The sequence below is a fragment of the Eucalyptus grandis genome, chromosome 1 (assembly GCF_016545825.1).
Source record: "Eucalyptus grandis isolate ANBG69807.140 chromosome 1, ASM1654582v1, whole genome shotgun sequence".
NCBI classification, from domain to species: Eukaryota; Viridiplantae; Streptophyta; class Magnoliopsida; order Myrtales; family Myrtaceae; genus Eucalyptus; species Eucalyptus grandis.
In genome coordinates this window covers 13,645,136-13,662,193 of record NC_052612.1, presented here as the reverse complement: position 1 = coordinate 13,662,193, position 17,058 = coordinate 13,645,136, and the positions used below count along the sequence as shown (strand labels likewise).

The window sequence follows — 17,058 nt, the reverse complement described above, 5'->3', positions numbered from 1 at the left end:
CCTCGCTGGTCACCATCAATCCGTCCTCGATGACCCGAAGCCTCCTCCCATTGCTCGTCCCCCCTACGACGCCACTGCTGCCCCTTGCTCTATCCACGATCCGCCCAACGCAGCGCTCGACGTCTACACTGCGCCTCCGCCTATAGTCTCTCGTGCCGACTAACGCTATTCCTGCTCCACCGCACCCCGCCTTGCCAGCCACTAGCAACGACTACAACTCTAAATCACTATTCCCCCCTCCAAATGACAGCACCACAGTAGCTCACTAAACGTTGTCCCTTGCTGCCGTGTCCTCCTCCGCCCGCCGCCAGTCCCCTCGCCGGAGCTCCGAACGACGGTGCCACAGTAGCTCACTGAACGCCGTCCTTTGCTGCCATGTCCTCCTCCGCCTACTACCGGTCCCCTCGCCAGAGCTCCAAACGATGGCACCACAGTAGCTCACTGAACGCCGTCCCTTGCCACCGTGTCCTCCTTCGCCAGCCGCCAGTCCCCTCACCGAAGCTCCGAACGATGACCCACTACCCTTGGCTGCCCGCCGCCACAACAACCCGTCCTCGAGCCACGCCGAGCCTCGCGGCGATTCATGAGTCGTCCTTGGCTAAGCTTGATTAGGAAGCCAAAATTCAAATTAGGTAGATTTTTTTATTTTATTTTATTTCTTTATTTGAAATATTTCTCAATGCACGATTGAAATTCCCGATGTACCACCTAATTCGCAACCACACACGAATTTTTTATTCCATCTATAAGACTTTAGATGGAATAATTAATTACACAGGAATAAAATTGATATCTTGATCTTTAAGACTTAAGATCAATTTGTCAATTTTATTAGCGAAATAATCAAGTTTGATTAGATATCGCTTCCAAATTCGAATGATGGATAATATATTTGATGACCGTGAATGATTTGGTGCTTATCTTTTAATTGCTTTATTTATCCCAAAAATATAAAAAATTGCATTTGCATTTCAGGTAGATTAGAATTGATTTTCCTAGATAAAATTGCATGATAGAATAGTTAGATTTTTTAAAGTGCGTGTTTAGATGGTATCTAGGTTAGATAATATCTTTTGAATTAAATTGCATGACGAGATAATTTTCTAAGTTAAGATAGGATTCAAATTAGTCTATTCCTAACTTAAAATAAATAATATCTCACTCTAGTTAGATTATTCATATTTTAGCAATTTTAATTATGAATTTTTATAATAAAAAAATACAAAAAAAAATCATGCACATGTCATATAGAACTAGGTTCATGAAATGCATATCATTTAGTGATTGTTGCTAGGTCCATTTAATTAGAAATTTTCCATCATTAGAATTAGGTCATTTGGTTAAATTGTATTGCACATAGATTAGATTTCTTTAAACAAGAAAAAAAATCCAAAAGAAGATTGAGTGATTGCGAATCGCATCTAGGGCTTTTGAGGTGAATTTTGAGCTAACATTGCAGATGCTTTCGTTGCTATGAGATAAGTCTTACAATTTATTTATTGCTTTATTTGAGTGTTAAATTGGTGGTTTGTGCACTTGCATGATCACCTCACATGTTAGTGAAGTGAGTTAAAATTATTTCGGTTGCAAAACATTTTTTCGAAATAAAAAAAAAAAAAAAAAGATATTGAAAGGGCATTAAAAAAGTATAACGTAACCAAGTCTCTATACCCAAAGTTTATAGTTCGTAAAAGTAAAATAGTTGTCCCATTATTTTACATAAATGTTTAATCGATCTACCGTAAACTGATTAGTGGCGACTCCCAACTAATAATCTTTTACATGCTAAATATTTGAACCTAAGTCGCGAATTGATATGAGATTGGAAGAGCCCGATCTAAGTTTAGACTTAGTAGTCCATTAACTTAATCATAGGTGGTGCACCTGAAATTTAAGTCACGACACTATGTTTAGTACGTCTATATAAAATGATATTTTGAATTTCAATTTAAGACCACTTCTACAAGAAAAGTATGTGTTCGATTTTGTCAAATAGAAGCGTCTGTTCTCCACCGCATATATTCTATTCTTTTGTGAGGAGAATACCTGGCTTCTGTGTCGGATCAAGCGAATTGCAAGTGCAATTTCTTCGCTGTTTCTCCGAAGCAACCGTTGTTTAATTGTCGCCAGTTGTCTTTGATTTATATTCCTTGCGTCATCCGTCGACGAACATTAATGTAATCAATCAATGTCAATCCTCTTTGGCTAAGACGTATAAATCCCCCTTCGCCATTTTCAGATATCCCCATTCCGTGATTCACGTTTTCAGCTGACCTCTCTCTCTCTCTCTCTCTCTCTCTCCTCTCTCTCTCTCTCTCTCTCGCCCACATACATGATCATCTGTCTCTCTTCGAGGTTGAGATCCAGGTTTCCGATCCTCATAAGATCGACGACGCCCAGTTCCCTTCCATTTTTGATACATAAAATAATGTGATGTAGCCGAATTATTCGCTTTGCTATTATTCCACGAAGGTTATGAAGGTTTGTCGCTCCAGTTTCATGTCTGTCAATGCGGAAATCTGTCTCAAGCGACTATACTGTGGCAGTTATAATGCCGATTTCTTAAAAATCGAGATGAAATTGACGCTCGAAGACACAGAAATTAAGAGAAATATCTATGCTTGTATCTTTGCACTTCTTCAACTGAATATGATGTTGTGTATATCTGGTAATAGGATCAAACTCACATGATAAGAGCCATGGCGCATCGGGTACAGGAGCTACTAGTCCAAGTGGTCTTGGCCATCTTTCATAAAGCAACATTCGGCAAGCCGAGCTGCCAATTCCAATTGAGGGCGAGCAACGTGCCAGCAGAGGCAGAAGGTGGCAATGGTTTCTGGTTGAGCTGGAGGCTTGCAGTGGAGGCGAACAACATGAGCGCATGGCGCACAGTCCCACCCCAGTGCCAGCGGCATGTCGAGTCCTACATGACCGGGGGCAGTATGAGCAGGACCTCAAACTGATCGTCGACCAGGTCACAGCTTATGCCAATGGAATTACTGTGTCCAACGACGGCATGGACGCTTGGATCTTGGACATTGATGACACAATCATTTCCAATATGCTTTACTACAAGGGAAAGAGATATGGGTATGCATATATACGGTCATTTGTCTTGAAGCCTGTTTTAGGGTTAATGCGATATACCCTTTTTATTCTAGATGTGACCCGTTCGATGCGGCGGGGTTTAAGGCGTGGGCGGCACGAGGAGAGTGCCCAGCGATACCGGCGGTGCTGGGGCTGTTCAAGAAGCTGGTAGATGATGGATTCAAGGTCATCTTGCTCACGGGCAGAGACCCAGAGACGCTTGGACCTGCCACTTTTAACAATTTGCGTAATCAGGGATTTCATGGCTATGAACGGCTGATTATGAAGTAATTGACCCATCTCTCTCTCTCTCTCTCTCTCTCTCTCTCTCTCTCTCTCTCTCTCTCTCTGCGCACCTCTTTGCTAGGAAGCTGCAACGACATTGAATAGCAATGAATATAGTCGTCTTTGTAGAATACATACATAATTAAGGTAGCATGCGCTTAATGGTCTTTCGAGTCAGCCCGTCGTCGGGCAATTGGGATTTAGTTAGATAATAGAGAACAATCGCCATAGCAATTTAATAATTAGTAGCTATTACATCATATGATATAATTTTTCTTTTATGTTATCTTATGGCATGGTTTCATACTTGATAGAATTGGAAGAAAGGTGTTTCTTTGCTTCTGGTTTTGGAGCACAAAGCTATTTCGGTTAATAGCCTTATCGGGTCTTCTTTGTTCTTTGCAACTTAAGGTGCTCTGCTCTTGTTTTCATTATTTATCTTTTAAATTGCATTTTTTTTTTTTTGGTGAGATAGGAAAAAGAATTTGCAAAATCACATTTCTTAGGTTTCTTAATAGGAAGAATCTTGCTTGACAAAGCAATGACAAGTGGTGGGCCACATATTTGATATGTTCATCTATTTTCTATAGTTTCAATCCATGATTCTGATTTTAATAATTAGATTTTTTTAATCGAAAAGATAATGACTGACGTGCTAACGCGATACCCTTTTTAAATAAGACATTTGTGTGCATGTTTATCCTCAAAATATATAATTTAATAACAGCAATTGATCAGTTAGTGGCACGTTATGGATACCTCTTGTGGCTTAAATAATAGATATGCAGGCTCTCTTTTTGTCAATTTCAAAGCAATTTGATATCCTGAAATTTGGAGGCTTTAAATAATTAGAACTCGTTAGAATTTTTTGTGATCTCTTTAGAGTGTCACGTTGCCCCTCCACCCAATCAATCACATAGTATGAAATATTATCAAGATTAGTTTCTTCAAAGAATTAAAATAGTGAAATTTAGTGCTTCGTTTTTTGCCGATTGGATAAACTACACGGTACTTTGAAAGCACCTATAAATCTCTTTGAAATCAACTTATATTATAATTAAGGACAATGTCTGTACGATATTCAATCGATAACACGCCATAATCTAGGAAAAAACCTAGTTTGATTTGCATTTTATCAAGCCACTCCAAAATCAAGAACGACGTCATCCTTCAAAATCATATTACGTCCTGAAATTGAAGAAATATGGGGCGTGCATCCACAATAAGTCGATCAATTATTGTACCAATTATATCATAAATTCGTATAGTCAATAAACGGTGACCATAATGAGTCTCCTCCCATCTTTCTCACATGAATTGGCTATTATGTTATATTTGATTTCCAACCCAGGTCCATGAGGAACATCTCCAAGTGGGAGACGTGTTAATCCACGTTGTCCGATATGAAATTATTATATGGATAGTTGAGTGTATTATATGTGGAAATGCTCTATATAACTAGTGCACGCTTCACTTACGGACACTAAATGTGGTGGACAATATTATTTTTGTGACGTGGACTACCCGTAGATTCTTACATTATAAATAAGGGATTCACGTTACACTTATGTGGCAAATGCATGACATCTTTAGATTTATAAACTAGTATCATATTGGCTATATCCTGCATGACTTAGGTCCAGTGCAAATTTTATTTATTTATTTATTTATTCAAATATTTATTTATTTATTTATTTACTGTGAGCTAACTTATTGCTTATTCCACATCATGCCTCCCTCTATTAAAATCAAAATATAATGATCCTGATAATTTTTATGATGGATCTTTTTTTCTTTTCTTTTTTAATACAGGACACAGGCTTATAAAGGGCAAAGGGCGATAACATATAAATCAGACATAAGGAGGCAATTGGTGGAAGAAGGGTACAGAATCTGGGGGAACGTTGGGGATCAATGGAGTGATCTTCAGGGTCAATTCGTGGGCAAGCGAACTTTTAAGATTCCTAATCCCATGTACTTCGTTCGTTGAGAACATTTTTATTTTTTGGTCGGAACCTGAGAACATTACAAACCGATTATTCCCATAATTTTCTGTACTTTAATAATGAAAAAAAAATAGTAAATCGACCAATTGTGTTTTTGAATGACAATGAGAAAAAAAAATGGGAGAGGGAAATAAGATTATGGAAAGTGGTGTATCCTGTTGTGCCTAGTTCATCATCATCATCATCATCATCATCATCATCATCATCATCATCATCATTTTATGACTTAAGTGGTTTATTTTGCTACTCGGATCTCCTCCTTGTTAAAATAACCTCAATTCTTAGCTGAAAGGTTTTAAAAATAAAGAGAAAATATTTAAGAAGGATGAATTTTTAGTAAATATTTTTATTAAATAGAAATTTGAACTCTTCGTATTCTCGTCATTCCTCGACTCGGCGTGATAATTGTCCAAAGAATCATAAACTTATTATATGACAGTCCATTCAATTTTAAATTTTTCAATTTGATCAATTTAATCCTAAACCTTATAGCAGTTTACCATTATAGTTTATTTGGCCAAAAATCACTAACGTGGCCGTCAACCATTCTATATGGTACGATTGGCACTAATGTCAAGAAATTTTACAATCTTTTTAAAATATTTTAATTTTTTCCTTGTCTTTCCATTTTGTTTGTTTTCCTTATTTCACTCCGCTACCCATAGGTGAGGGTTGCCCCGTTAGCCTTTGGCAAGGGGTCGCAACCTCACTTGTGGCTCACGACAACAGAAGGAGGGAGATAGAGGAAAAAGAAAAAAAAAATCAAAAAATCAAAAGAAAAAGGAAAAAAATTAAAAAAGTGCAAAAATCATTCATGTTAGTATCAACTAATGCCGAATGTGCCATGTAGAATGATTGACATTGACTGGATTGCTATATTAGCAATTTTCGGCAAAATTGATCAAAATGACTTAATTGACAAATTGTTTAAAGATTTAGGATTAATCTGGCCAATTTTTTTTTAAATAAAGAAATTTTCAAATAAGGTCTCAAAGTATCATCATTGTCTCAAACTAGAGCCTAGAGTGAATCTTGTTTCAAATAAAAGCTTAAAGTGCTATCATATTCTCAAATAAAAACCTAAAGTTGATATGATATTAAATAAGGATTTGAAATGACTATGTTGGTCTCAAAGAAAGGCCTAATCTTGCTAGTCATCAAGGGCATTTTCTTCTTTTAAATTTTTAGATTTTTTTCCTTTTCTCTTTCCTTTTTTCTTTTTTCTTTTTTTTTAATCTTTCCAAAAAAAATCAAAAAAGAAAGAAAAAGGATAAAACTTAATAAATAAATAAATAAATAAGAACTGCACAAGCCCTCCACTTGTGGCTGATGACCCTCTCCCAAATATGGGTGAGGGTCATTGGCCCTTGCCCAGGTTTGGGGGAGGGTTGTCAAACCGAGGTGAGCGCCGACAAACTTCTTTGAGACTCGAGCGACCTCGCTAGCCATTATCACCACCCCACCGGTGGTAGCCATAGGTGGGAGGGACCAGCCCTCCCTCTATTTTTTCTTTCCTTTAAAAAAAAAAAAAAGCTTTTATCTTTTCTAATTTTTAATTTAATTTAACCAAAATTTAGGTTAAAATTGTTTTTGGACATAAATGCTCTTGATCGGCCAGAATATTTAGCCAATGAGGTGCCCTTATTTGAGATAGCCATAGCCACTTCAGGTCCTTACTTGAAATTGATATAGTCACTTCATGCATTTATTTGAAATATGGTCCATTTTAAGTATTCATTTGAGAAAATAATGGCATTTTAGGTCCTTATTTAGAATTTTCCTATAAAAAAATTATAAATGAATTGGTTGTTGTATAATAGATTTATGACTATTAGAACAATTTTTCTTTCAACTATTTCTTAGAATATTGGTAGTTGGGATATAAATAGATTATCTAGATTAAGCAATTATTGGTTGCATAATTTTAGGGCTTGTTAATATTTCTGACGTGGCTTATTTATGGGGTCTATATACTCTTTATGTGTGTGTGTGTTTATATATATATATATATATATATATATGATTTTCCTTTACTTATCAACTTAAGCTTTTAGGTTAGATTTTCTAACATGCTATAAGAGTTTGGTTCTCTCCCAGTGTAGTTTGCATGTGCGACTACATGTAATAGGGGTTTTGAAGTATCCCTCATTGCTTGTCTATGTAATTTATGTACTCTTTATATACATATGGTCTTATTCTACTTATTGATTTAAATACAACATTATATTTTTTTAAAAGAAAATAATAATGCTCATCAATACTCATGTTCTCTTAGATTATTAGATTTTTCTACTCAATCTATATTCTCCTAATAACAAATTTTTTTTGTATATCAATATGGTGTCTTTAGCTCTTTGAGCACCTAACTAATTCCTCCTGTGTGTGAATCTTTCCATCCCATACTACAATGCATTGATATCCATTATTGTCAAAATCTACTTATGAAAAAGCTTTTTTACTTTCGCCAATAATAGAGATGACAACTCCTCAATTGTTAGATAACAGTAGAGCAAGTGAGAGAAGAACATAAAAGGAGACTAAAATGCATGGCAAATGGGTAATTCAAATAACGCAACATGAATGAAGTAAACTTGACTTGAACTCGATGTAAAAGTGTCTTAGTCTTGTCCATCTTAGCTAGGTATGGCTATCCACTTTCAAAAGCATATCAATTGTTAGTGATTAGTGATGCACCTAAATTTAAAATTATATACTATGCCCATTTTTTCCCTAATATTTTGCATTTGTTGGAATATTGAAGTACATCCACTGAGATGGTTGTTTTGTGTTAGGGGCACAAAACACAAATCACTGTTCTCTTGTGCTACTTCTGCTACTTTTGCTGTTATTGCCCTCCTTTCTTCTTTCTGGTTTTCAATGGATTCAAAGTTGAAGAACGTGAATGGTTTATGCAAAGCCACATGATGGTGAGGTGTTGAAGTTGGTGGAGATGATGCCCTCCTTTCAACCAACAAGGAGGCATTATGATTCTCTGTTGTTTGCCTCTTCAGCCTCTTCCATTTGTCCTTTGATGGAAGGTCCATGCTTGCAATGGGGCAACACTTTTATAAATAATTTTTTTAGGTTTATCTCAAAGGGGTAAAAAGCCGGTTAAAGCCATTAATATAGTGAATTCATTTGATCAAGTATAGACCTGATCAAGGAGCAGTTGGTAGGAGAAGTAAAGTGGTCATTTGACCAAAAAAATTGAGTAATAATAGAGTCTAAAAGGTTCTAATAATTTAGAAAAACATTATTCGAGCGTTGGATATAGTATTGATGACTTTTGGTGTATTATAAAAAAATAAAAATAAAAAGGAATAACTCAAGAATGGTGTATTATAAGAAAAAGAATAACTCAAGAATAAGGACTTGTTTGATAAAAAATTTATAAAAAAAAAAAAAAAAAAAAAAAAAGTGCTTACAATATAAGCAATCTTTACTATTAAAAAAACTTGCTCGATAATCATTAGAAAAATTATGATATATAATCCTATCGAGTATTATGATTATTATTGGTGAGTCTTAACAATACATTTGGTAAGATTTTGATTGCCATTAATTTTTTTTTTTTTGTACTTAACGAATTAAGTAAGCTGTTACTAGCTTACACAAATTAAGTGAATTTTCTACTTAATTGAGTTTTTCACATCAATACTAATTACTAATTTCATTAGGTGCTAAATATTTATTTTTCAGGCACCAATCCAAAAACTTCTAGATATCTTAAAAGAAAATTTTGATTAGTTAAGTGTATCTAATTCTTTTAAGTGTGGAACGACACGAGTTAGGCGTATTCATGGGATCCAAACGAAACCACTTTTTTATTGCTTTCTTTTTGCCTATTCCTTTTTAATTGCTTTAGAATCATATACTATTGAATTAATTAATTAATATTAGCTTTTACAAGAAATAACAGGGTACTTCTTAGTTATCTATTTTTATATATATTCCAGATATGGAAATTTATTATTGCGTATATTATAATGTTCCGTCATGGTGTGGGAATAGTGAAAGGGTGATATTGAGAAAAAGATTAATAGAACAAAGTGGGCAAGTTCTACACAAAATGAGTTTTAATTACAAAGAGTTCCGTGCCTTCCTGAATATTTTCTAGTACTCATAATTGATTTGTTAATTACTTCTTATCGAACTAAAATTATTATTTAAAGATATAAAACAATTATATTGATATTGCAAAGAAATGTGAAGCATCGGTGTTTGGATGATGAAGTGCTTTTAGCTCCATGGACTGTTTTCTTTTACAGTTGCTTTTTTCAAATTTGAAACGTAAATTATAATATGAAAAGAAAAGACATCAAAGCAAAGAAATCACGGTGTTTGGATGATGTAGTATTTTTAGCATCAAATTTTAAATTTTCTTTCAAATTTGAAAGTAAATTATAATATGAAAAGAAGCATCAAATAACAAATTTTAAATAAAAGAGGATGATAGATAAATAGATAGGTGGATGGATGGACGGATAATCTATGAAGGTAGTGTAGGAAAACTATGGTTTCGAATCAATAGAGCAATAAAGTCGGACTTTGAGGCGTAATATTACTTTTTTTTTAAGGATTTATTTGCCCCACAAAGTTGTTGATAGTCAAGCAAATATCATCCAGGATACAATAAAATCTCAAAATAAGAATACTATATAGCAATTCTAATATTTTTCTAGAATCTCTTTAGGAAATTATTGAAAAAATTACTGTAGTTTTGGAAAGAAGACTCGAAAAAAATGATCTCATTTCGTTTCTATGGAAAATTGACATATATAAATAAATCGATCCTAAAAAACATAAGCAACTCTTTGTGAAAGATTGCAAAATGAACGAATGTATCCTTTCGAAAGAAATTGAAATTGTCCATTTGGAAAAAGTTGAAAAATGAACAAAAGCAACATTTCGGGAAAGGTTGCAAACTGAACGAGCATCATTTCCAAAAGTTGTTTTGAAAAGACATAAATAAAAAATTTAGAATAATAAAAAAATATTCTTATTTTTTAATAAATAAAACTTAAATTTTCATAATTTCCGAAAATTCTCAATAAACAAAAACAACCTTTGAACTAACTAAAGTTAATAAAAATCCAGAGGTTAATCATACTCTGGCAACTTTACGTAAGGCAGAGTTTGGATAAAATAAAATAAAATAACAAATGGGTTAGTGTTAATTAAACTACGAGCGCATTAAGTGCTAAGTGCACCTAATAATTGCGCAATTATTCACGCACCCACACACGGGTATGGTGGGGTCTAGCCCACACCCAATATTTTCTTTTAATACATTATAGAAGCCCTACACTTATTAACTGGCCTACCTCCTCCTAATTTTCCTTTGTGAGACAAAAAAACATACATTTAGTTTATTTTACAAACAAACTTTCACCAGATAGAGTCATGATGACAATTGAAAGTGAAAATCTAGGTGATATGTCATCTTTTTCTCAATATTTAATATAATTGTTACGATTTCCCTTTTGTATTTGGTAATGACAATCAAATTATTATACTACTTTTATGTATTCAAATCGATGCATCGCACGCGTATTATCCCAGTAGAAGTGATAATGAGTCGGGCGGTTCACCGAGCCCAAGTTTGCTTATGTAAGGTCGACTAGAAGGGCGAAATTGGTTAGTTTGGACAAGTAATTCATTTCTTGGACGCGGGGTCGCCAAACTAGATCGGTTCAAGCCTATCCAAAGCCGGTCAATTCCGCATAGAAAATGTAATTTTATTTTCCATTATTGATGGGCTTGAACAAGAAATGTCTAACGGCATATTTGGTCCGCTCATTGATCCGGTCTAATTCGAAAGTTCATAGAGAGGGAGAAAGAGTAAGAAGCGTATCTGGATCCGTTCAACGCTCACGTACGTTGTCCAAACCGGAGCAAACATCGGAAGGAATTTCGCGGTGCAAACAGAACAACGACAACGACTGAAACTGCAAATGTCACCTTCTTCTTCATCTTCTTATTCTTTAAACTTTCGGAACTCTTCCTTCCTCATTCGACTTGCCATCGTAACATCGAACCAAACATTGTCGCAGTACGTAGCATTTCTGAAAGCAGAGTTTAGAGGGACAAAGAAACGAAGGAGAAGCAAAAATGAATGATGGAGATGTGTCGAAGCAGATTCAGCAGATGATCAGATTCATCCGCCAGGAAGCAGAGGAGAAAGCCAATGAGATCTCCATCTCCGCCGAGGAGGTTCCTTCGTCACCTGAACTATGCTACGAAAATGGTGTCTTTTTTGATAATTATGTGCATCGTGGCCATCAAAACATGCCCTTTCTCCATTTGAAACTGCATTCGATTCGCAAAGAATTTGTCATATCGATCTACAATATGGGGCGATTTGAGAGTTCAATTCAATTTTGAAGTGGATCCAAGAGGAGACAACCAATAAGTGGATGCATGATCATCCTATGAATTTTTGCTTTTGTTTTTGTTTTGTTCGACGAAAGAGTTTCATTGGAATGCTTTGATCCAGGAATTCAATATAGAGAAAATGCAGCTGGTTGAAGCCGAGAAGAAGAAGTTGCGCCAAGAGTACGAACGGAAGGCAAAGCAAGTCGACGTCAAAAAGAAAATGTGAGGTTTCAATAGTAGCAATTATTCAAGTTTTGCTGCTAAATTCTGCAATTTTGACTCACCCTACTAAAGGAGTGATCTGCAGAGAGTACTCGACGCAACTGAACGCGTCTCGCATAAAGTTCCTTCAAGCGCAGGACGACGTTGTGAACTCCATGAAAGAATCCGCCAGCAAAGAGCTCCTGCGCGTGTCGAGCAATAACAAGGCCTACAAGAAGCTTCTCAAAGACTTAATTATCCAGGTAGTCATTTGTGCTCCCACTTTCTTGAGCTTTTCAAGATGCAACTTTTTCGACCCAAAAGAAAAAAAAAAAGATGCAACTTTCTTTACCATTTAAAGACTGTCTAGGATAACAACATTTGCGGTATTGCCTATGATACTGCCATTTGCTGCGACAGTGCTTACTGCGTCTTCAAGAGCCGGCCGTGTTGCTCAGGTGCAGAGCGGTCGACCAGAAGCTGGTTCAATCGGTCTTGGACGAGGCTAAAAGAGCGTATGCCGAGAAAGCTGGAGTCACGCCTCCGGCCATCACACTTGACAACCGGGAGTTTCTCCCGCCGCCTCCCAAGGGCGCGGATTCTCACGAGCTTTCTTGGTAAACCAGGCCTCCCTTCACTCGCAAAGTTTCTTTCTTTTTCTAAATGTGGCGAGCGTTGATTGAATAGCTTAATTTGTTGGTTTAGAAGTGGGGACATCTGATCTGCTGTAATTTAGCTCACATTTGCTCATAATTCCACAAGCTTCAAGAAGACTTAATGGATTTGTTTGATGAGTTATCTTCTTCTCATCCAGGCGTTGGCATTGCTCTGATTCAAAAGAATTGCGATAAGAATTTTGATACTGTTTTTCCAACTTATACACAAGTTATTTTGAGAAAAATGTCTGACGAATCTTTTTGGCCAATGTTTGGAAGCTCGGGCGGAGTGGTTGCAGCTTCACAAGATGGCAAGATAGTCTTCGAGAACACTCTTGATGCCCGTCTGGATGTAATTTTCAGACAGAAACTCCCTGAGGTATGTATCTGAATATTGATTAGTCTTATTCTCTGGATGCCTGTGGCAACATAAAAGCATTGAGAGATCAGTAGCGATACGCCTGCTGAATGTGTTTCCTTTTTCCGGTAAATGCAGATCCGAAAGCGTCTTCTCAGGAATATGCAGACATGATTGAACAAAAACCAGAGAAGTTTAGTCAAGGCCTTCGTTCGACATTTTGGATCCCTTATGTGAATCTTTAAATCATCTGTTAAATGATTCTTACCGTATTTTTCTGTTCTTTGAACTTCAAAACATGATTGCACTGTTTTTTTTTTTTGTTTTGGTTTCGATGTATGAGCGAATAACATCCGTGTTTCAATTTTGCAATAGTTTATTTGCGAGGTTATTCCGGAAAATTTCGGTAGTTGCAAGACAAAAAGCAAGAAATGAAACCTTGAATTGACCCTATAATGTTGTCCGAAAAAGGTTGCTATTTCATGCATAACTTTATCAGCTAGAAGCAGAATATCTCCTACTTCTACCGGTTTTCCCTTCCAACCCTCTGGATTTTCTACCCGATTTCTGTTTCTTTCCTCCGGCCTGACCGTTGGACATCCCAATCCTCCCGAATCCTCTCGAGATCGATGTGAACAACGTCCTCGTGATTCCAGATTTATGCATCATCCCCTCCTTCATAAACATCTGCTCCTTCTCCAGCTCGCTGAGCCGCACTCTCATTCTTGAGATTTCAGACTTAAGCTCTCGATTCTCCCTCCTTAGAGAAGCGTAATTATCTCGCGGGGACATTGGTGCACTTGGGATGCCACTGCTTATCTTCTGTGAGAAAAAGGCATCTCCTGAACTGCCGGACACTGCATTCTTGAGACGGAGCTGCTCACAGTAGAGGACCCGGACTGTCATCTGCAAAGGAAGCCGGTCGTTCTGCGTAGCATGATTGCCGGCTTCTTGCGAGAGTTTCTGGCAGTCTATGAACTTGCATAGCTTCTTACTTTCATGTTCAGTTAGCATTGGGTGTGCCTAGCAAAATAGAAAGGAATTAAGATTTAGAGGACAGATCAGCTTTGATTGATAGAAACTGGGAATATATTGGAACAGCAGGTGTAAATGTGTCGCGATTCTTTACCTTCAAATATATGTCGATCGCCCTATATAGTCCGTCGTCAATAACACGAGAATCATCCGGCAGTATCTCAATCATAGCACTGAATTTCTGCAGACTCAAATACGGGTCGGGGGCGATTTCAGCGAGATAGGACTCGATCAGGCGTCCCACTTTCAGTAAGGAACTGTGGCATGGAGAACCGAGGACGTCGGACTCATACCCACACGCTTCATTTTCTTCTTCCTCCCGCTGAAGAAAATTCACCAGTATCCGATGAACTGTATCAACATCGAACAAAGAATCGCCTACCTGGAGAGACGGTATCAACAGGTCATCGAGTGATACCATCTCAAGCCGAAAAGATATCCACCGCTCTAGCTCTAACCGACAAGCGATTGCGGCATCTACCATCGCCGCTATCCTCAGCATCCCGAACAAGAAACTAAGCGGGATCGAAGAGCATTTCTCTGCCGGGAAAAGGCCTACGAGAGTTTCCAAAACCAACCTCTGATCGTTTTCTCGAGTCCCAGGACTCGGTTTTGTTTTTGCTGAACTCCAAAGCTGAGATTTCTCAATGCCCTTTAGTGATGATTGAGCATAATGCATTAGAGACATGGTAATACTGTGGGGCCGAACGCCCGCCCTTCCCATGGAACGGATCACTCTGTCATAAAAGTCAATTCGTAGTACCGATAAATCATCGATCCACCAGTCGAGGCAGCCGCTTTTAAGTTCGGTTGAGCGGTCTTCACACTCTAACCTCGACAAGCCAGAAACCAACTGCTCCTTAGAAGCATTCATCGCTATAGCCTCCACACATCTATCAACAAGACCGACATCCTCGGCCATTGGAATTAAGGACTCACAAGCAGTTAGTACCTCCACTGAATGTTCAAGACTTTGAAGAACCACGTCATCCAAGTACAACTCCGTCCGCGCGATCAGGTTGTCTTCTCTGTAGTCCTCAGTCATCTCGAGGAACTCTGCCATGCAGCGAAGTTGAGCGATATTGGCCGTTGTGATCTGGAAGTTCATTCCGTAGCAGAATTTCATTGCGAGCTCAAAGGTTTGGGGTCCAGCCGGAATGTTGACAAGCTCCAACTTGGATAAATCTGAATCTTTCGCTTCCGCGACCAGTTTTCGGATCTTCCCACTCCGTTGAACCAGCGGAAACTAAACAGAGGAACCAAGTGTTAGAAACAAATTATGTCTGAACTTAGTACGAAGATGAGGCTCAAGCTCTCATGTGGCGTTGCTGAGCTGCAACAAGAAATTAAAGATTGCTTTATAATGAAAATGCAGGCGCAAGACATTGGCATCAACTTTTTACTGCAGAAGTTTTTTCGATTTTTTGCTTTTTAAGGTGTTGCTGCTGACATCGTACTGCTCGCAAGAATTGCACATAATCATCATGAAGATTGTACAATCACTTGCTAATTTGACAACCTTAGGCAATGGTATATTACCTTGTGAAGCAGAAAAGGCTCTCCATCGACGACTATTGTGATATCCCCAGCGACATCCGAGAAGATACTGTATTCAAATAAAACTTTCCATGACCAACAAATTTTGCATGAGAAACTCAAACATGCTATCAATTGATCCAAACGCCATAATCAGATACGATGAAAAGTGGCTAAATGCACAAGGCAAAATGAAAAGAACTTCATCAAAAGCAGGACGCCTGAACAGAATTTTGGAAGCGCAAACTCAAAGCTCTGTCAAGATACATTACTCGAAAACGACTGAACACAAAATGAATAATTCACACTTAAGACTAGTGTTCTTCCAGTGCACTCAAGTCCTAGAAGTCATCCGAATAAGCAACCAAAACGAAATTTAATCATCTTACTACCAGTTAAAGAGTTTTTCCAGACATCCCAAAAGCAATAGCAACTGCAATTGAGCTGCAAGTGAGCTTGCTCGCTAGTCGTTCCCACATTGGCAGTAACAGAAAGTACGAAACATCGTTAGCGGGCAAACATGTTTCTTCCTATCTTAGGTGGTAGGCGGGCAGGCGGGCATATTCACTTAGGTTGCTGGGAGCCCTGATCTCCTCCGCCCGATCTTTTCGAGCCAGATTGGTTTTCTTTCGAACGCAGTCTCAGGGTTTAAAAGCGAATCACAACAGAGGGCCCGTTGCACAATTCGAAAAGAACAACAAAAGAAGCAGAGGGAACCAAACCAAAAGGCCAACCTTGTTGATGATGGCATCGAATCACAGTTTAAGTACAGTCAGGTCGAGTCCCCCACAAAGGCTACTTCCATACGGGCCATAAATTTCTACAAACTAAATCAAACCCAAAAATGAGAACAGAGCATTACAACCGAGAAACTCGGTCAAGCATTAGACCCATCAGCCTCACCCTCACATCTCTACACTAAAAATTCGTTTCTTGAAAGAACTTTAGAAACTGAATCAGCACCAGAACTCAAAGATAACACTCCAACAGAGAGAGATATAGAGAGAGAGAGAGAGAGTACCGAGTGGCGAAAGTGTGGTGGTGGTCCGAGGAGACCATGTTCATCGTCACCGGGGATCAAAGGAGGAGCAAGACGAGCATAGCAAGAGAATACACCAAAAAACTAGAGAGAGAAAAGAGATGATTGAAAAGGGTGTATTCATGCAGGGTCTAATCTGCCGTTTGGTCCAATGCGAAGAAAGGCGCTTCTCCACATCCTCATTCCTCCTCTGACTCCTCCCCTTTATCTGTTTTCCATAAAACGACGCGACAGACTAGCCAGCCAGCTTTCGCTTTTTCCCCGAATTATATAAGTCTGTCTTTGTCTCGTAGCGCTTTAACTCCCTACACTTCACATTCCACTCCATCTTTTTCTTTGTTATTTCAACGAAAGTGATTTGCAAAATGAATACATGTCTTTGTTATTTAGAGTATGCTATTCTATCTTGTAGCTGATCGACTCTATCGATTCCTCTGTAGGACCAGGCTTGTCTCGTCATGTCCATTGTGAATGCTTAGT

General features: G+C 37.8%; 3 protein-coding genes across 3 annotated transcripts; 2 read left to right on the top strand and 1 right to left on the bottom strand.

Annotated features, from left to right (window-relative positions):
* Window positions 1-2,292: 2,292 nt before the first annotated feature.
* On the top strand, window positions 2,293-5,517 carry LOC104432800 (acid phosphatase 1). The gene is given in 5 exon segments (XM_010045341.3): window positions 2,293-2,481; window positions 2,676-2,937; window positions 2,940-3,090; window positions 3,162-3,374; window positions 5,185-5,517. Coding segments are annotated over 5 exon segments (810 nt in total). The 5' UTR covers window positions 2,293-2,475; the 3' UTR covers window positions 5,363-5,517.
* Window positions 5,518-11,489: 5,972 nt separating this feature from the next.
* On the top strand, window positions 11,490-13,200 carry LOC104432835 (V-type proton ATPase subunit E2). Its single transcript, XM_010045390.3, has 6 exons — window positions 11,490-11,591; window positions 11,875-11,975; window positions 12,061-12,217; window positions 12,375-12,571; window positions 12,890-12,989; window positions 13,107-13,200. The coding sequence occupies exons 1-6, from the start codon at window positions 11,490-11,492 to the stop codon at window positions 13,140-13,142; spliced, it is 693 nt and encodes a 230-aa protein (XP_010043692.2). The 3' UTR covers window positions 13,143-13,200.
* Window positions 13,201-13,391: 191 nt separating this feature from the next.
* LOC104432843 (BTB/POZ domain-containing protein At3g08570) lies at window positions 13,392-16,800 on the bottom strand. Its single transcript, XM_010045402.3, has 4 exons — window positions 16,561-16,800; window positions 15,543-15,609; window positions 14,098-15,249; window positions 13,392-13,991 (listed from the first exon to the last, which is right to left on the bottom strand). Exons 1-4 carry the CDS (start codon window positions 16,602-16,604, stop codon window positions 13,464-13,466), a joined length of 1,791 nt encoding a protein of 596 aa, XP_010043704.2. The 5' UTR covers window positions 16,605-16,800; the 3' UTR covers window positions 13,392-13,463.
* Between the last annotated feature and the right edge of the window lie 258 nt (window positions 16,801-17,058).

Excerpts from the sequence above, each read along its gene's own strand:
- LOC104432835 (XM_010045390.3), top strand. The coding sequence starts at position 11,490 with ATGAATGATGGAGATGTGTCGAAGCAGATTCAGCAGATGATCAGATTC. Across the intron at positions 11,592-11,874 it reads TCTCCATCTCCGCCGAGGAG|GAATTCAATATAGAGAAAAT; the intron begins GTTCCTTCGTCA and ends GCTTTGATCCAG. Across the intron at positions 12,572-12,889 it reads GATTCTCACGAGCTTTCTTG|CTCGGGCGGAGTGGTTGCAG; the intron begins GTAAACCAGGCC and ends AATGTTTGGAAG.
- LOC104432843 (XM_010045402.3), bottom strand. The coding sequence starts at position 16,604 with ATGAACATGGTCTCCTCGGACCACCACCACACTTTCGCCACTCG. Across the intron at positions 15,250-15,542 it reads AGCCTTTTCTGCTTCACAAG|TTTCCGCTGGTTCAACGGAG; the intron begins GTAATATACCAT and ends TCCTCTGTTTAG. Across the intron at positions 13,992-14,097 it reads CGATCGACATATATTTGAAG|GCACACCCAATGCTAACTGA; the intron begins GTAAAGAATCGC and ends CTATTTTGCTAG.